Here is a 20,691-nt window from a genome sequence, read left to right on the forward strand (position 1 = left end):
CATTTATGCGCCTTTTTCTGCTTTTAAAATGGGTCAGAATATAAAAGGAAACCAAGCCACACTAGCTATTTCACATTAGCGTGATTTTATTTGTTTTTATTTATACATTGGCCTTTGCGATTGTGGTACTTGTGGTTTTTTCGAGGGGATATATTTTGTGTGTGGTGCAGGATGGAGAGAGCATTTTCATTCTGTCTTGTGCATTTGGAAATATGATGACTGAATATAACCATGGCCTCGACATGGCACTTGTATCTTTGGACACATTCAAATTTGCTTCTTCATGGTATGCAGAAATGTTTCACAGACCCGCTTAATAATGCGTCCAAAAAAATCTTGTTAGTTCAAAATTATTGAAAAGATCTGATATTTGCAGCCAGCTTGTCTCAACAGCGATGGGATGAATGAAGTCGAATTGTGGTTTTGTTTCTTTCTTTGTTCATCTTCAGCTCCTTGAATATTTGGAGTGAAAGCATTTCTTCTCGTTAGTATTTGCAAAGCCTCTACCCCCCTCTGTACCTCTGTCCTTTCCTGTAAGTCTTCTGCTGCCTGCTACGCTCTCTGGGAGTCCAGTATCTACCATGATGCAGAAAGCTGTGGTACATCAATGGCTTTACCAGGCCGGCTAGTGCCCATGCCACCGTTATAGGTTTCCACTGGGGACCCCAGCCGGCGTACATCCCAGATGCCTTTCATGTTGAGTTTTGGTCGTTTGCACAAAGAAGCGCGATGCAGCCTTTCTTGACAGCCGGTGGCCTTTGTTACATACTCAAAGAAATCCTTCAAGTTTGACGAGGTCTTGCATCGGTTTCCTAACCCTTCCAAAATGAATGTTTTTAATCTTAAACCCAAGGATTTGTTGTGTTAGTCGTAATTTGACTTCATTTTTGTTTCCCCCGCCGTTTTTAAATATTTTTTTCAACCAACTGATTAGTAACCCAGTTTCTGAGCAATTACAAGATTCATATACTGAAAGTTGGATACTGTAGATCTGTGACTGTCTTTTTGAGCAAACCAACCAAATGAAGTTTATTCGGCTTTTATATTATGATGCGCATATATATATATATATATATATATATATATATATATATATATATATATATATATATATATTTATTTAAAAAAAAAAAAAGGACTGGATACTTTTAGTCACTTATTGTTGTATTATCAAACAATCCAGTTGCTTAGTTTTAGCTCCAGCTAACCTCTTAACACAGGACCTCCACTCAAAAACTCTGTTAACTAGCGCAACAGACTACCCCCCCCCTTCCGCCAGCGTTCCTTTGTGTAATTTTCCCCCCCCTCCTGTTTAAGGAAAACCAGAATGTTGGGACACCCCTGGCCCATCCGGCTCGCTTGCACAATCGTCGCCACGTACCAATGGTCTCCGCCTACACTGTCGCACAGTCGCGCACCCACACGTGCCACTTTGGCCCCCGGCTGCTCCGCGTGGGGTGGTGTGACATCCCGCCCAGCCCGGAGGCCAGCTCGCCGGGGGCGGACAGGACAGAGCTGGGAGAAACTCTGCTGCCACTTACAGTGGTCGGATCGATCAGAGGCCTCGGGCTACTCGCGGTTTCCTTCACACTGCAGCAGGCCTTTTTTTTTTTTTTTAATTAGTTTTGTGTTGTGCTTTTCCATTGTAGGAAACACTGGAGATTATCTGTCTGGAGTAGGGTGGCACGGATCTGAGAACAGGTTCTGTTTTTGATCGGTTGCTGAGAGCTGAAGCTGTTCAGTTCAGGCCTGCGAGGAGCTGAGAGCTGGCAGCCGATTGGCTCGAAGTCATATGGAGATGGATGTGAGAGTCGCATGACGGGTACATGCCAGGATGAGGGGGAAGAGCAGAGAGCTGTAGGCAGAAGTGTTGAAAAACAAGCGTGATGCAGTTTTATGGTCAATTGCAGTGGCGTGATGTTTCCCAGAAGCGACATGTGATATAATGTTGATATAAATACAGTATGCATATGGACTTCCTCCCAGTCCATGTGTGAACTGTTTCCAAGCAGCAGTGGACGGGGAGGTAGCTGTACGAACGCAAATTTTGACGGTTTCATTCGTGAGCTGACAACTTTTATCCAAAGTGACTTTCTCAGTTTCACCTGTTACCTGGATTTTTCACTTGTGGAATTCAGGAACGAATACCTTGCGTAAGCTCCAGCCCAAACCTACTGGCTGACACCTGAAGTTATGTGCCTTTCTTCTGCAAGGAAGGTGCCTCTTTACCAGCGTGTCTACAGTGTGAGCTTCCTCGAGGCCAACTCTGGCCTTAAATCTGCTGTCGTCTCACAAGCCTTGTTAGTTTTATTTGCAAAGCCAAGAATTCAGATTTTGCAAGCGGTCTTTTTTGGAGGGTAACATCTGTATGGGGGGCAGGGTGGGGGGTTAGTGCAAAGGGCCATTCTGTCTTCTAGGGGAGAATACTCAACATGGGCCTTCGATTTACTCTGATTCCATCATCCTCTCACATGAGCTGTGAAACCTTTTCATCATCAAACAGCAAGTTCCCTTACCTTTTTACTTATTCCTACTACAGTAGATAGGGCATGATCTGGACGACGGAAAAGTTTAACAGCTTAACGTGTTTTGTTGTGTAGGTTAGCGGAAGCCCGAAACAAGTCAGCAAACTGTTAACCCTAATCCCTTTATATATAATCCCAGCACTAAAATGTAAGTGTGTGTGTGGTCCAGCTATACCTTATATTGTGGGGACCAATTTTCTAAAAATCAGTGACTCGAAAAATTTAAAAATTAAGTCTTGTATTTTGTTTGGTTACTTATGGTTAAGGTTAGGGCTGGGTAGGGGTTAGGGTTTTACCCATAGAAACGAATGAAAAGTCTCAAGAAAGATGAGTAGAGGTGTGTGTGTGTGTGTGTGTGTGTGTGTGTGTGTGTTCTAATACCCAAAAGAGAAATCCCTACTGTAGATTTGTTGAATAATGTAAAGCAGTGTAACGATTACATGCGGTGATATCAAAGCACCTTATCAATGAACTGCAATCTGTGTAGGTGCCTGTGTGCATGTATGTGTGCGACCGCCTGCCCATGTGACAGCGGGTGTGTCCCTTGCCTCGGATGGCAGTTACCAGCTGCGCTGGCTGCGATCAGTGGAGCAGACAGTTCGTTTCATGCGATGGCTGCAGCACCTTCCAAGATAGGCCATGCGCTGAAAACGAAGGGTGCCATACCCTGACCGTTACAACAATATTCAGAGCCATCCAGTCACGCCATTACACTGACGGCATCGACAGACTGAAACTCTGAACGCCACACTGCTTCTCTGCAGAGGTTACTACACTCTGTAGTCCCCTTTATGCGTGTTTCGTAATTCAGAACAGAAAAACTCAAACTCTCCTGGGCTCTATATCGCTAGCGCAGAGAGTAAAGCGCAGAGAGTAAAGCGCAGAGAGTAAAGCGCAGAGAGTAAAGCGCAGAGAGTAAAGTGCAGAGAGTAAAGCGCAGTATTACTTCTTCATGTAACCCTAGAAGTTTGGTAAATATGCCTTTCACACTAGTTAGTTTTACATAAAGCCATGAAATGGCTGATATTGTGCTTGTGGGAGAATATATGGTAAATTCCACTACTATAAATAAATATAGATTTATTTAAACTATTTGAACCTTTCATGTTGTCATTTTAGCAATCTGATATATTAAGTACTCGGGTGATTTGTAAAAATAACAAATGAAGTAAATTTAAGAACGTTTTGATAATTATTAGATACTTTACGTACTTATTCATAAATATAAGCAGTGAGGGATAGATGACGTATGAACAAATATCACCATTATTGTCAGATGGAAACATGCTAGACGCTTCTTGCTGACCTAGTAGCTGTTTACAAAAAAAAAAGAATTAAAAAAATGTATTAGACCAGTGAAACCACAAAAGTCCATGTTCAATATATAACATCCCGCTACTAATAACCCATATTGTGTTCAGAGAGATATGTGGGTATTGGTACAGGCAGAATGAGAATCTAGAATCTGCTTGCCATATTTTTATTACATTAATATTCCTTTTGTCATCAAAACTCTGTCACCTCGAAAGTTTTTAAAACCCTGTCGTCATCTATTTTGAGAGGTTGCATGACAAATTTCGAGAAGAAAAACCCACAGTAATCCCGTAATAAAGTAATAATGAGAGGGACTATTTTCAGTCTGTTCTCATGACAGTATTAGTAGATCATCAGATTTAGTTACCGGTGGGACTGGCCCTCCCCATATACGCCTTACGGATTGCTCGCTCTCTTAGCAGTATTTCAAAAAGATGTGTGTTTTTTGATTTTTGATCTAGCTCTGATTATGTGACGATCATGGTGGTCCTCATAATTTTCCTGGCTGAAGATGAAAATGGCATTAGCTGCTTGGTGACCTCTCTGAGTCTGCACTCGTCACTTGCTGCTTCTCCGTGATGAAGTTGCTTTCACTTCCTCTGCTTCCAGGACACCTAGATGTCAGCCCCACATGATTACTTTTTGGTTCTATTTATTTTTTGAAACTTTTCGCTGCTTGTCTGTCACGCGGCTGATCCAGCCTGCCGACTTGCCCCCTCTCTGTGACACATGCCTAACTCAGCCCCAGGTAACGGCCGCCACACCCCATCTCGACCAGCCCCAGCCTCCCACCAGAACAGCCCACTGAAACGCGGGTGGCGGTTTCCCTTGCTTGCGTATCTCGTGGCCCCGTTCTGGGAGCTCCGAGTGGAAATGAAAGGGTGAATCAGTGGAAAACTGGCAGCGGCGCCCCCTCTGTTGAGCACACTGATGCTTTTTTCCGCCTTTATTACAGCCCTCGCCCTCAGCAGGTAGGGTTGATCCGTAGGCTTCACGCTGTAATAGTGAACTCCAGGCGACCAAAGTAGGCTTTTCTGTGAGTAACAGAAACCTCTTAAGGTGGAGCCTGCCACCCACATCTTCTGGGTTTGGTTGGCAGTAGGTGAGGACCAGACCTCGAGCAGTTCGCGACACGCTGCCCTGTTTCCTGCGTCCCCCTTCGACTCGAGTGCTTATTCATGATTCTTCCTGCCGCGCTCTCCAGTCCCACCGCTTTGCACTGTGGCCGGTTGACGTAGCACTGGAGCGGGGCGGAGGGGGGATGGTATGCGCAAGTGCTGACTCGGGACTACCGCGCTTTTGCGTAATGGTTCATCTCTAACGGGCCTTTTCTTGTGTGTGTGTCGCCTTTCTGTTTCTTGCAGTGGGTAAACCGCATAAGTGTAACTATTGTGGGCGGAGCTACAAGCAGCGAGCATCATTGGAGGAACACAAGGAGCGCTGTCACAACTACCTACAGAACATCAGCATGGACCCCTCCTCCAACTTGGGACCCCACCAAGGTAACAAGGCCATGGCTGCTAAACGGAACATCCAGGTGCCGATGAAGCCGATGACACTGCAAATAAAATTCCCTTAACGTGGACCAGACCTGACTTTAAGGTCTTGCTATTTGCAGTTTATTAGCGGGGACAGGCCCGCGTTTAAGTGTGTGGAGTTTTGTGGTCAGGTTTCTCCCTGAGCAAAAGGCATTGTGTGACATCTAGTATAATGTTGCGTTTTGAATTAAATGGCAGTCATGAAAAATCAGCACCAGCTGGAGTCTGTTGAAGTTTCAGGATGGAATGAACGTAGCGAAGAGTAAGGGCCAGGTATGTCGATTTCTCCAGTTTTCTGCCGCTCATCTCTCACATCCCCCCCCCCTCTGCTCCCCCCATCCTCCCAGGGGATGTCCGGAGTGACCCCAAGCTCTTAATGGACTCCCATCCGATGGTGGCATTCGACAGGCCCCCGGTGATCGAGAGGCTCCAGGGCAACGTGGGCAAGAGGAAGAGTACCACACCACAGAAATTTGTGGGTAGGTATCATGGTGGGCCTGGCGGAAATGCCCTGTGGTCTACAGGGCTCAGCTCTGCTTCTTCCTACAGTTCTGCTATGTAGTAAATGTGAGCTAGGAAGGTGGAATCACCTTTAGAAAGCAGCTAGCCTTTAAGGCATCTGCGAAACAGGCGACGGTAGTTCACCATTAAACTTCTGGGGCAGCCCAAACAGTAATGACCACAATTCTAATTCAAACTGATACTACGTAATGCATCATTTTAAAGCACTGAATGTGTTATTGATTTAAAAAAAAAAATCTGAAGCACATGTTGAGGTTGTTTGTCTTTGATAGGTTTCTGGTGCCTAAATAGGCATTTTTGGCTGGAATATATGAGAGTTCTTTGTACCTTCCCACAGATAGAGGTTTAATGCGCTTCGTATGGGAAACGGAATCATCGTCTCGTTAAGTCCGCGAAGTCTGTCAGTGTTGTAGCATGGACAGATGTTCTCACACTATAGCCGGAACTCATTCATGGAAGTGGACGCTTCCGTGTCTTTTACTTCTGTCCATGTTCGGGGGCATTTTTTGCAGAGGTTTGACTTTTTTTTCATGGACGGTACCTTAAGAAATGTCCTTTTTTGAGAAGGTAGCCGTATTGAAGTTCTAGGAGGCTTCCAGACTTGGTGGCCACGCGCACGTTTTGTTAGAAGGTGGTTCTGTTTTTCAGAATGGCTACTTGTCTCCGTTGTATTCCACTCGCATCACTCTACCAATGATCCTGTTACATACAATGTGGTTAATCTTCCTGAGGCAAAGGTTTTTAAATATTTTTATTAGCATTTAGTTATTGATTATTTAATAAATATATTGTCAGGATCTTTCAGAACGAAATTGAGTTTATTGGTATTGCAATTTTTCTTGAGGAATATGATTTCCCTTAACTTTATCTTTTATCAAAAAACTATTTGTTTTTTTTTTTTTTCAAATAAGTAATGAATCCTTGGATTCAGTTCAAATGTTTTGCTGTCTAATGACATCACATTGAAATAATGAAAGGTTATTTTTCAGTGAATTTTTACTCTGCTGAAATAGGCAGTCATACGCTACCCTTTTACATAAATGTGAAGTATAGTCCTGAGGTTAAATTATTTTTTATGTCTCAGTATTCTGCAAATGATGTGAATAGTATTAACACTGAAAATGATAATCAGGAGAGTTTTTGATTAGTTGATTGGGGAAGAATTTAGATATTCCTCTAAGAACATAACTTGCTTCACAGCTGATCCATATACGTTCTACTTTCTCTTTTCAAAAATGCAGTGATTTTAAATCGCAGCTGCTTAAAGCAGTTGTTTTTGTGTGTCTGTAGAGACCGTTTGGTGACTCGGATGAAGTACTACACAGAGACAGCATGTAAACTCTGTGTCTTTCTGCTTACAATGTCTGTTCTGGGTTTGGCTTTTGGAAACGGAAAGGAAATGTCTTGCAGCCGGCACATCGTGATTGATAGGGCAGAATCATCTGCAATACGCCACATCAGCTAAGATCTCTTGGGGATGACTGGCATATACCGAAATGATAGTGTAAAAATATCAGCTGATTGAAAGAACTCATCCATCCACTTCTTGTGTAAATTTAGGCAAGTCATATTTTTTAAGAAAATCACCTAAAATATTTTTATGACACTTTATTTCACTGTAGTGAGAATAGTGTGTCATGGCTGTGTCACATGGGTGCAAAAAAAAAAAATTGAACAAGGCAAGAAAGTGTTTTTTCACTTTGTGGTTTGGTACACCTGAATCGTCGCCACGGCTTTTATCGAGACGTAGGCAAAAACACTCACCGCATCCCTGTTTTGCAGGGGTTAAACACTCCGCACAGTGTGTAGCGCTCGCGTGGGGCTTTCCGTGATTAAAGACCTGTACCAATCGCAAACACGGACCTGGAAAGGTTGCACAGGCAAACCTGGACCGCTAAGCGCCTTCCGGGCCTCAAAGCAGTCTGTGTAGACATTCTGTAAATCGAGATATCATCTTTAATTTTTTTTCATGTATATATATGATACATGTATATCTTTTATTTAAATAAATTTGTACTGGCATTTACTGGGGTAAATGTAGCTGTGTAGATCATGGGCTATGCACTTCCAGCATAGGCATTAAGGCTGTGAGCATGCTATCTTCCAGGGTGTAGCCTGTTCAGTGTGCCATCTCTACCCACAGGTGAGAAGCAGATGCGCTACAGTTACCCTGAGCTTGGCTACGAAATGGGCCTGAAGGAGGTGGAGGTCATGCAGGGCCATGTGATGGACCAGGCCATCAGCAACGCCATCTCCTACCTAGGGGCTGACTCGCTGCGGCCCCTGGTACACCCCCCGCCGCTGCCCATGGCTGAGGGAATGCCCATGGTGGCCCCGCTCTTCTACCCCATGGGGCCTCGCATCGAGCGCCCCAGTAGCCGCGAGGCCCCGCCCCCACCACCCCCTCCTGCCGATTTGTCTTCATCTCCCAATGGGCCCCTCTGCCTCACACGCCGTAGGGGACCCCTGGCAGCCCGGGAGGAATCGCCCAGTAACAGTTGCTTGGACTCTGCTGACTCGGAGCGCAGCAGCCCTCAGGACAGACCAGGCGGTCCCCTGGGCCATGCCCCCTGCCCCAGGTCCAGCCCCTCCTGCCGTAAGGATGACGGCCGAGGGGCAGAGCCGCGAGGCCCAGAACCAGCTGAGGTGTCGCAGGCCAGCATGGCCGCGTTCAGTCGCACTGTGTCCAGGGAGGCTTACCGTGTCTTCACCCGGGATGGCCAGGAGGTACGGGCCTTCCGCTGCGAGCACTGCCGAGTTCTCTTCCTGGACCACGTTATGTACACCATCCACATGGGTTGCCATGGCTACAGAGACCCGCTGGAGTGCAACATATGTGGCTGCCGTAGCCAGGACCGCTACGAATTCTCCTCACATATTATTCGCGGAGAGCATACCTTCCACTAGGGGAAACCCTTGCTCGTGTCCAGCAGGTCTCCCTGGCGGAGACCATGCAAGTTATCCGCGCCTTGGACACACCTGTATGACACAGGCTATGTTACATGAACCAAATACACATAATTGTGGGTCCAAAAGGACAGTAATCTGTTTCCCTTGTGTAGCCATTTGAGATTGTATGACTGGAATAAGTGAAGTGAATTGTGGTGCGTTGTACTGGTATGATTCAGAACCCCTTTCTGAGCACTGTTGTCTTTTCTTGTATTTGAAGTCTTAATTTTAGCGAAGCAGCTATTCATGGGGACTCTTCCGAAATACCTGTGAACTCCTCTCTCCAGGACAGGCTCTGCATGTGCTGCCATTACTGTCCAGTTTACATCCAGTGGAGCTTCCGGATCATTCCTGCATTGGCCTTCCATATTTCATTGCCATCCACTTGCACCCTTAGACGGTTCTCTGAAATATTACAAGGTCATGCGCTTTGAGACAAAACAATGAAGTGTACTTAGAGTTTCGCTATTGCCGTTCCAAAACAAGTTATTCCCCTCAGTGTGGAACCAAACCTTCCTTCGTGTCGTGCTGTGATTAGGTCTTGCAAGTGGAAGTTATATAGCCATTTCCTGTGTACACCAGCAAAGTCAATCTCTACTCTCTCTTTTCTTTAATATTTTGCTAGTTTATCTGTGACATTGCGTATTGCCCACTGGAATAGTAGTGCCTAAAGTCAAATGGCGAATCTAAGTGCTATAAACCAGCACTTTTCACAGCCTTCATGGATTTAGAAACCTTTCTCACATCTGTTTATGTGTCAGAAAAGCTGAAGGAGTGCCACGCCACAACGTCGAAAACAGAAATCTCTGTCCAACTTGCATCTTCAACCTGGTTGCCTCGCACCTAAGAGTGAGATTCTCTGTAATGACCAGGTTCCTTGTCTATCTGTGCAGTGTAATCACCCTGCCATCTTGTGCTGAACATATTTCAGACATCTAGTAATTCTTGCAGTTAATATTGCTTCAGTTGCTTTGATTATGTTGGCCTGGTTCCAATGTAACGATTATGGTCCCCCCCCCCCTCCTCATGTGACATTTGCTGTTGTTACCCCTGTTGATCGGCTACTATTGTTAGGCAATCGCATGCGACTGTCGATTTTGCAGAATTCTCATGCGATGTCCCAGTGCATGTCCATTTTGAAGGAATCACTGAGAATACCTCAGGTGAGATCCCCAGCGATCGCACAGCTCCGGGGGTATTCACTCGCTAGTGCTGTAGCCGTTGGAGATTGCTGTAGCCTTTATCCTCCCCTGTGAATCATCTGCAATGGAGGACCGATAGATGAAGTATTATGATTCCATTGTGCCAATAGCCAGATTCATTCTGATTCTTAAGTGGCAAACTCATATCCAGGTCCAGTCGTCTGGGATTCCTTCTCTAACCCTATTTATCTGCTTTACTTTCCCTCAGCCATTTTCGCCAAAGATATTTTGTTCAGGGTTCAACTGGATTTTCACTTGTTGCATGTTCTGGAAGTATATTACAGAAACTAAAAGTTCTGTATTTAAGATATTTTAGCATAATGGGAAGTTATATATCTTGGGGTCTGAAGCTGTTTTTTGTGATAAGTTAAGGCCTTATTAAATTTGTATTTATTTTTCTTTTTTCTTTATAGGATGGTGTGAAGTATATTTTTCGGGTTGTTCATAATTATAATAGCGTATTATTAAGACATAAGACTGTTTGCACAGTCTGTTTGCTGAGCCTATATAACTGCTTAATGAGAAACGAAAAGGTTGTGTGTTTTTTTTTTTTTTGTTACCAATGTGCTTTTTCTTTCGTGAAATGCTCCCGAGTTTGCCCGGCGCAATCAGTGAAGTAACAGTTTTGTACCAAATGAGAATGTGTGACTCAAGCTGGTTTCCACAAGAACTCCGAAAATGCAGCCCAAACACTGGGGCTTCAGCTGTTTAATGTCTGTGGTTATTGTTTCGTCCCTGTGAAGATATCTAGACCTTTGTGCCTCCCGAGCTGATCCTCGCCGTTCTCTGCTGTTTGAAGGAAGACCTCCAATGTGTGCGTGAAAAGGGCCGCCGCTCGACGTGAACGAGTACCGTTCATTCTTTTTACTGGGCAGCTTTTTTTTCTGGCATATTTTATTTATTTATTTTTTTGTTCAGATATTTTTTTTCTTTAGATGTAGTAATGAGCCACAGAATGGAACAAAAAATGCCTACAGTTCAAATGAAATTCAGAGTTTATCTGGAAACAGTTTGTATTTCGTTATGGTCAATTTGCTTTATGTTGAGATATTCCGTAGATTTTTTATTTTTATTTCTTAAGTTTAGCTGGTAGGTCTCCTGACGCCTATGCAGTGAGGGGTACCTGTTTGATACCCCCCCCCCCCCGATGAGCTCATTACTTTCACAATACAGTTTGAAAATTCATGGTCATGTTACATGACTCAAAAATAATGGGGACCAAGAAAATGAAGTGGCTCATTGGAATCTACACTCAGATGTGTGTGTTTTTATGACAAGTTACAATTAAGGGTTTTGTGCAAATTGGTAGAAAATGACTTAAGAGAAATTGATTAAATAGACCTGGCAAAGGACCCTAGCCATGGACTTACAGTAAATTCCTTTTTTATTCGGAAATCCCATCGTAGACAGGTGGCCGAAGAAGTCGCTGTGTCGTCCTGTCCAGTCAGAAGTCTGATGTGTTTGTAAACTTGTAAAATCCATGTTCACATTTAAAACAAGGAATTTGAACGTTTTGTGTAAATATGTGTGCCGAATTTAATGAACACAAAAGCGTGTTCTTATTTTAAGTCTTGAAAGTTGATTATACTTGAAGAGGAGCCCTAGCATAGGATTTAAGACAGCATTTAATTTTAAGTGCAATGGATGAATCTTTTTTTAAAAAAATAAAGTGTAAATAATTGAGCAAAAAGAAGAAAAATGGATTTTAACTACTGCTGAATGGAAAACTGGCAAAGGAAATGTTGCAGTGTATTTTTGTAAAATACATAATATATGAATTGTATACATTTTTTACTGAATATAATGGCTTTATACTGTTCTAACTTTGGCTCAGAGTTCAGTGGAAATAAATATAGGGATCTCAGGTACTTTTGTCTGCAGTGTATTTCCCAGTTTACTGCTGAAATATTTGTAATAAAAAAAAATAAAGATGTGCTAAAGAAAAAAAAATCATAATTTTTAAAAATTATTTGTGGTTTGGAGCACACGAGACAAGCTACACCCCAAGCCCAGTAAAACCTTCCACAACATTATCGCCATATGCCGCACCATGTGCATCGTATTCAGATGAACTGCAAATAAATGTTCTCAAATAGTGTCAAAAGATCAACGTCGGGGCAGCAATTCTGCTCTTTTAAAGCACATGCTCTTCGAGTGTAGGTCACGTCACAGAAACAAGTGTGTCTGTACACGTGCCTTTGAGTGTGACAGACAGCGATGACGTGTGCACACTTGTCAGGCCTCATCAGGCTGATCATTGGTGCAAGCCGAGCACCGCTCCCCGCCTTGTGGATTAGGGGAAGGACAATGGCTCCCTTTTTCACGGCTCCCTTCCCTTCAAGCTGCCTCTTCATTGGGGGAGAAACTTTTTGACTTTTTCTCACCCTGTCAATCTGAAAGTAGCTGAGCATGATGCACTTGTCCATGTTGAATCTGGATCTGTAGCATAGTTGTGTGCAGAGAGTTTAACGAAATGACTTTTTTTTTTTTCATTATTGCTGTGTCCTACAGTGCGATAATTTATGCAAGGATACTTGTCTGGCAGTTACGGTTCTGTAACATCTTCCTGAACTGACCAAAAATGAAATCTTTTTGTGTCTGCAAATGATGAAAAATACCTCGGTGAATTTCCAAAATATAGTTCTGTTGGTGAAAAAAAAATTATACATACCGCGCCATAGCCGCAATATGATTCTTACATTCTTTTTTTTTTTTTGTATGCCAAAAGGTCACGTTGCACTGCCGATAAATGTCAATTATCAACAACGGGTCTACAAGTAAGTAACATCTCTGGTCATTATCAGCGTTTATCAGCGGTGCAATGTGACCGTTTTGGCACAACGGAGCTCTGCTATCGGGGTACATTAGCTATCAGATATCAGGGTAATCCGAGTCTGGCTGAGGGCCCCTATGTCTGACACCGTTTCCAGTCTTGATATCATCCTGTGCAGACAATAGATTGCGTGAAAATGATTAGCGGCAGTTCTAAGAAATAAGCTCCCGACTTGTAGTCGCGTAGCAGAGTCAATCAAAGCTTTTCAACCCACTCAGTCAGCTTGGGCTGTGAGGCAAGGGGCAGCCCTCGGTTTTTCTTAGGGTGGGGTTTTAATAATGTGCCCCATGTCGGCTTTCAGATTGTTGTCTATGTTCTCTGTTTTTTTTGTTCGTTACTTTTACCTTGTGTCACCCACCTCGTGAGCATGGAAAGGCGCTCACTCGTCTTTGAGGCCCTGCCGCTTTTCGTTGGTTTTGTTCTTAGCGGCTAAGCTTGCGAAACTTGTCCCACATTGAGCTCACAAAGGACCCTATATCCGCATGTAGCGATTTTGCCAAATGACATGTCTGCTGAAAAGTTTACTAAGCGTATTCAAAAAAAAAAAAGAATTAGCTTTGGCATTTTTTTCATTTACGCGCCTGAACTGGGCTGCCACCCTGTCCCAGTGTTCCCCTGCTTCCGAGAATAGATGGCATTCTCGCCGTGACCCTGTGTTGCATAAGCAGCTGGAAGATGGATGATTAGATGGATTTATTCTTTCAGATGACACTTTCTGACATGCGAGCAGCTCCGAAACTCGGCGGCGGCGATTTACTTTTTCTGTTTTTAAGGCGATGCTTTCTGACAGCTTTGGCAGTTTGTGGGCTGGCTAACCGAAGAAAGGGTGGGATTAAGGGATCGATGACGTGAGTAGGCGCTATTCCAGGGAAGATCCAAACATACAGGAAGTAGGACAATACCCCTTTAAGGAGAGCAAACTTAAAACTGATGGGAAACCTAAAGACCACTGAAACACACCAAGCAAACACACTCCACCTTACAAGAAGCTCACTTCTTACTGAACCCAACTTTAGCCCAGATGAAGGAGACCTGATTACGGTAACTTTCACTGACTGAGACAAAGGGATGGCCAAGCCATTTAACTGAGGTCCCTTTGCCTCACATACCCATAATGCAACACGCCATATGTAAGAGTTACCCTTAACAGTCAGGCCACCGCAAAGGCTTCTTGGTACAACGGTCACCGCCTGGGCCAGGTCTCACCCGTGTCTATGCAGCATTTTCTGTCAGCTGCGGGGTGAAGGGGCAGGCCTGCTGCTATGTACCCGCTGGCCAGGTCCGCAGAACCCATCTCACATGCCTGCCATAGCCACACATCTGTCAGCCATCAGGAACCATCAGACCTCGCCATATGCAGCAGATACCGGGCAGAGTTTCATACACGAATCAGACCCAGTGGGTGGTGTCGTGGGTATATAACCAGACAGGATCAGTTCATACTAAAGTGCACTCCAGTCACCCATGTGGCAGATCCAGTGTCAAGTATAGCAGATAAATGGAGCCGAAAAAATTAAAGTAACTATGCAGGGTGCTTGCTTCAGAAAAGTCTTGTATATTGATGTCCAATGAGGAGCTTTAAATTAATCTGTGTAACTTGATAAACACGTACTATTAATAGTATGACATTAATACATACATGAATGGCTGAAGCATTGCATTATTAATCCATCCCTCTCCCAAACTGAGTAACTACTGTGGGGTCACACTGATAATAATAATAATAGTAATAATAATAATAATATTAATGTTATAATTATTATTACCATCATCATAATCATGCTACTACTACTACTACTACTACTAATAATAATAATAATGATGATGATGATGATACAACATGTGTTTACAATGTGTTTCAAGGTTTGGGCTCATAATGTCACCCCAGATTGTTAAGACTTGAGTGATTCAGACAGACAGTGAGAAGGCTTGTGAATACTAACAGTCACAGTGAAACTGTATACTGGCGGATTAGAGAACAATCACTGCTGACTAGGATTCCAGTTTTTCCTGCCTGGCGACGCTGTCTTGGCATGCTGTTAGGATTCGCTTGGGCTGGCCCTCACCATGGCTATTGTACCTGAGACCACACCCTAGAAACAGATGCACGGTTTCTCTTGTCTGCTTCCTTTCCTCGAGTGCTTACCAGCTCACCACGCGTCCCAGCTCTACATTTTCACCGTGTGTGCGTGTGCGTGCGTGTGTGCGCATGTATGTGCGTGTCCGTAACCGCAGCTACATGGAGAAGGGCAGCGGAGAAATGGCACTCGGGTAGACGAGCACGGCAGAGGGCCAAGATGTTTCAAGGATTGGTGAGAAAGGTTGCAGCTGTGGGGGTGGTGTTTGGGGGGATATACTTAAAGAGATGTGCCGGGAGGCAGAGGGAGGTCTGGGCGGAGCACTGGGAACAGCCCACTGGGAAGCAGGGAATCCAGCTATACTGGTGTGGGCGGTTGGCTCTCCCTACCTTGGAATGAGCCAATCAGTGTCCCTTTCCACGGGAACCTCAAGGCATAAGGCCCAGCGACAAGCAGCTTGATACTTCCTGCTACCACATGTCCAGTCTTTAGCAAGCGTGTCTAAGGAAACTCAAGTCAGATTTGCTTTTTACCTCAGTGTTTCATAACAGTAACACTGACGCCCCGGACTGTAATGGATCTGAATCCCTTCCCCACTATGAATGTATATATTCTATATATTTTTACTATAGCAGGTACAACAGAACCTCCAGGGCTTGAACATATAACCCTACTTGGCACAAATCCGGCACCTTTAATACACTGACACAAAATGTGATGATTGCCTCCTGTCAACAGGTTTTCCTCTCCTAAGGTCCAAGGCTGGGTTTAACAATCCCTTTAGAGGTCTTTGGATCGCCGAATGACTTCCGTTACAGATCCACTGTAACAACTTCAGGCACAACTTCATTGACGTAAATGAGCAATTTCTCTATTATCGGTTTAGGCTACTTCACTGATTTACTTCCAGGCTTCTCCGTGACATTGACAATTGCGCAACACAATCTACAGACCAATGGGAACTTTGATCAAAAGTGTTGCCAGCAAAGAATATCTACATGACCACAAGCTGGTCAGGTTAAAGGGAGCACTGGTGTGGGATAATAGCTCAGCACATAGCTGAACAGTCATCATCAAAATTATTCTATTTTTTAATTTAAAAAAGCAATTGTTTACATTAACTGCACTTTTATAATAGTTGTACTTTTATAACTATTACATAAATGGTTTTAATATACAATTATAATGTTGGTTATTATCATTTAATCATATGTTTGTTTTTAATATATTTAAAGCTGTTAAGGTATGTTAGATGTTAAAATACACTTACATGCTGCCTATGAATGTTCTATGAATGCATTATGAATGTGCACTAAATGTTCTATGAATGCACAATAAATGTATTATGAAGGTGCTGTCAATGTAAAGCACTACCAAAACAGTAAACGCATGCTGTATCTAAAGAGGTGCAGTATTTACTGAGGGCCTGCAAGCAAATCTAATGTGAACCACTAGCTGGACTCATTGAGCATCTGGGAAACCAGTGAAACGCGGATATGCAAATATGGCATGTGCTACGAAAGAGGGAGCAAGAATGAGCGGGACGCCACAGCGGGGCAGGCCGGCCCGTGGAAGTGGGAGGAAGGAAGAGAGAGAGAGAGAGAGCGGTGAGGGAAGGGGAGCTGCCATGTCTGCACATCGGCTGTGTTTGTGTGCTAGGGTTTTTGTCTGACAGGGGGGCGCCGAAAGCGAGCCCTGTGGGGCATGGGGGGGGCTTGCAGAGCTCTGCTCCCCAGAGAAGGGTAGAGGGGAAACAGGCTGCGGTTTGGCAGAGACCAGGGTGCACAGCTGCTGATAGCTGAAGTGAAAACAGAACGGGAACGGAAAGAGTGCACCTACCCAGCTACTGGGTGCCTCTAGGCCACTGAACTGGTGAGAGGCTCTGCCCCAGCGATGCTCCTGGACATGGGGGGTCAAACGGGGAGTAGGGGCAGGTTTGGGGCTTTCATGTAGCACATGCGCAAAACCAACCTTAGGAAATGCACAGAAGTTAAACATCTGCTAGATATTTGTTCTCTGAGCATGGCAGGGCAGTGCCACATTACTATAGGCAAGCCTGTATATGGCAGCCCTGTAAGCAGTGGGCCTGTAAATGGCAGGCCTGTACGCGGTGGGCCTGTAAATGGCAGGCCTGTACGCGGTGGGCCTGTAAGTGTTGGACTGTAAGACGCAGGCCGGTAAGCGGTGGGCCTGTAAATGGCGGGCTTGTAAGCAGTGGGCCTGTAAGCAGTGGGCCTGTAAGCGGAGGGCTTGTAAGTGCCGGGCTATAAGTGGCCGGCCTGTAAGCAGAGGGTCTGTACAGTAAATGGCAGGCCTGTATGCGGTGGGCCTATAAATGGCAGCCCTGTAAGCAGTGGGCCTGTAAATGGCAGGCCTGTACGCGGTGGGCCTGTAAGTGCTGGGCTGTAAGACGCAGGCCTGTAAGCAGTGGGCCTGTAAATGGTGGGCCTGTAAGCGGAGGGCCTGTAAGTGCCGGGCTGTAAGTGGCTGGCCTGTAAGCGGTAGGCCTGTAAATGGCAGGCCTGTAAGCAGAGGGTCTGTACAGTAAATGGCAGGCCTGTAAGCGGTGGGCCTGTAAGTGGCAGTCCTGTAAGCGGCGGGCCTGTAAATGGCAGGCCTGTAAATGGTGGGCCTGTAAGCGGAGGGCCTGTAAGTGCCGGGCTATAAGTGGCCGGCCTGTAAGCGGTGGGCCTGTAAATGGCAGGCCTGTAAACGGAGGGTCTGTACAGTAAATGGCAGGCCTGTAAGCGGTGGGCCTGTAAGTGGCAGCCCTGTAAGCAGTGGGCTTGTAAATGGCAGGCCTGTAAGTAGTGAGCCTGTAAGTAGCGGGCCATAGGAGACTCCATCAGCTGGCCAGAATCTTCTCACTCTTACAGCTGGATGTTTTTAAAGAGCTTTTTGGGTTGACCCACTTGGTGTCCATCCTATCAAGTCCATCCTCCTAAGTTTAACAACATTTGTTTTCATCTCTGCTGACATCTGACATCTTAGTTGAGGTTGGGGGGGGGGGGGGGGGGGGATTTTCCCAACATAGATGCTGCCTTCACAGGGCAAAGTAGGATAAAGGAGACAGTGGGTAGCAGGCTCTCAGGCTGAAATCCACTGTACTCAGATCCTCACCAGGTACTCTGACAATCCGAGTGCTGGCATCCCACACTAAAGTTTGATTTCGCCGGATGGGGACGTCAGCCAAAAGCAAAAAATAAGTAAAGAACACCATTAGCATCATTTCAGGCCTCGACTCCAAAGCGCATTCTCTCCCCTCAGCTTTCAAAGTGTGAAGCCTGGTCGTTAAACACTTTAATTCTTGTTTCATGTTAGTTGTTTGTTTTTTTTCTCTCTCTCTCTCTCTCTTGAAATGTTGCTAGTTTCATTTTCTCCAGCCTCTTGAGAATGTGGTCAAATGCTCTTTGCTGCAGTGGGACTCAGATGGGCTTAAGAAGGGTCAGCATCACCTCCAGCATCCTGTACGGATTTCACATTCCAAGCAAAATAACCTTACAGGATTTCATAGTCTGCTAAATAAAAATATTTCCAAAATAAAGTTGAAAGAAATAATGTAAAAAAAAATTTGAAGTGCCTGTTTCTCAATCTGACCTGTAGAGGACACTATTGATCTCCCACACTGCTACTATACTGTGCTGCAAAACTGGCAATCAAAGTGGATGACAGAGCTAAATTATACTATTACTCATTTATCTAACTTTTTCTCACCATTGAGGATATTTATATTCAATGCCTTTGTCAGAGGTTGTGAGCAGATGTCCATTTCCTTCCTGGAGGATGGATCTGCAGCCGTACGTAAGAACGTTTCAATGGTGCCGCACTCCCGCAAGGGTGTAAATGCATTCCTGCAGTGGGCCTGCGTGTCGTCTTCGAATGCGTTGAGGTGGCCCGCAGCTCAGAGACCCTGTAACCAAATCTCACGGTCCACGTGTGTGCAGGAAAACCCCGAGGGTACTTATGGGGGATTGGTTTTAAAGGAACCGTCCGCTTTTTAAAAGAAGCCTCAAAGAGGAGGCGAGAGGGCCAGGCTCGCAGAAGCCACAGCTCCTCCGAGGCTCCTCTCACAGCAAGGCTCCACCACGATATAGGAGGAGCTGGGAGTCACAAGGCGAAACAGACGAAACCACACGCCCGAAACAAGCGGCCCGAAAACTGACATGTGCTCAAAAGCGCCAACTTCTAATTATAGATGGTAAAGTCTGTCCTTGTCAGGTCAGTCTCATATCACGCACTCCAGACAGCCACACGTCTTAATCCGCTACTGAACCCCCCATTGCAGCGAGGCAGAAATCATATCAAAAATACCACAGCACATCTCTTGTGCCATTGGTTGTGCATGATGCTCAGACAAAGTGCATTAAAACAAGGCTTTTATTCATCCACTGAGTGACATACACACCGATTACTCCATCTGGATTAAAAGGACATAGAGTGAAAAATTGCTTTTAAGTGAGGGCTCTGTAAGATAAATGCGCTTTACACTTTGGGTCTTTACACTTTGGGTCTTTACACTTTGGGTCTTTACACTTTGGGTCTTTGTCTTGCTGTCTTTGCCATGGTCCTCATGAATAGGCCGGTGATCATTACACACAGCTGTCGCTGTTTTCCTTTCCACGGAAAACCGCTGAATAGCTTTTGGATTCGGTGAGCTGCTCCTCTGACACCTAGTTATAATCCGCTAAAGTCAAGCATTTCCCAGGACCCTTCTTGCTTATCGTAGTTCCATGGGACGCGACGGCGGCGGCCTTCAGATAGTGGCCACGTTACCCGTTTATCCAGTCGTGCTCAAGTTCAAACCGACCGGGCACCTTAAATCCATTCATGCATTCTTTTCCATAACGTCTTATCCAGCCGGGGGTGACGGCAGGCCAGGGAACCAAGGTATCAAGTAAGGTGGTGAGTGGCTGAGCGGACTAAGTTTCCATGCCTGTGATCTGAAGATTGCTGGTTTGAGCCCCAGCCTTGGTAAAACAGTCACATGTCCATGGGTCCTTAGGCAAGGCCCTTAGCCCCCAGCTGCAGGGTTGCTGCATTTCAGTTGACCCTGTACTGTGGGATATGTCTGTTTTTAACACAGATGAGAAATGTTGACCCTACCTAGTCACATAAGCACTTGAATAAAACTGTATCACACCATTGTTCTGAAATTATAGTAAATGTTTCCATTTGAGAAAGCAGAAAGGTGAAGGCAGGCAGTCATGTGAGTGTTTTGTTACTGGAAAAATTCACATTTTACGAGGGCAGCTTTTTCTTTCACATGGTGACTGATGATGCATGTTTTCAGCTTCAGCCTAGTTCTCCTTATAAAAGTTTTAAATGTTGTGCGTAATCCGTATTCAGAGGGAATACAGAGCAGGCCGCTAATGATTCTGACTGTAAGAACCCTATCTTCTTAGTAAGAAGCTCTCAATGGGAGGGTGAAACAACTCCCAGTCAGCTACCTGTTATTTCCTTTTACTGGGCATGAAATCGATGGATTCACTCAAGTTAACGTAACGACTGGACCAACGGAGGAGGTCACATCTTGAAACGGTGCTTGTGTCCAGACCGATGTTTGTTTTTCATACAGGGACACCAAAATGGTGCCTTGGAAAGAAGATCGTGAAAATGAACCTCATCAGTGGCTCATACGCATCATTATATATCTTTTGCCGCTGTGCATATTTTGCTGACAGCAGCGTCATTTGCAGGCTTTGACGATCCTCTATTAGCAGACTCTATCGC

General features: G+C 44.9%; 2 protein-coding genes across 5 annotated transcripts in view; one reads left to right on the top strand and one right to left on the bottom strand.

Annotated features, from left to right (window-relative positions):
* Nucleotides 1–12,000, top strand: part of ikzf2 (IKAROS family zinc finger 2) — a 31,230-nt gene extending 19,230 nt beyond the window's left edge. For all 4 annotated transcript variants that reach the window (XM_048979383.1, XM_048979384.1, XM_048979386.1 and 1 more), the window contains 3 exons: nucleotides 5,204–5,341; nucleotides 5,725–5,856; nucleotides 8,043–12,000. In XM_048979383.1, coding sequence (XP_048835340.1) covers nucleotides 5,204–5,341; nucleotides 5,725–5,856; nucleotides 8,043–8,806 — 1,034 coding nt within the window. In that variant the 3' untranslated portion in view covers nucleotides 8,807–12,000. The remainder of the gene's footprint in view (nucleotides 1–5,203; nucleotides 5,342–5,724; nucleotides 5,857–8,042) is intronic.
* The window catches only part of LOC125710089 (fibroin heavy chain-like), a 576,413-nt gene that overhangs the window by 181,046 nt on the left and 374,676 nt on the right, over nucleotides 1–20,691 (bottom strand). The window lies entirely within an intron of this gene.

Source organism: Brienomyrus brachyistius, chromosome 16, assembly GCF_023856365.1.
Source record: "Brienomyrus brachyistius isolate T26 chromosome 16, BBRACH_0.4, whole genome shotgun sequence".
In the NCBI taxonomy this organism is placed as follows: domain Eukaryota; kingdom Metazoa; phylum Chordata; class Actinopteri; order Osteoglossiformes; family Mormyridae; genus Brienomyrus; species Brienomyrus brachyistius.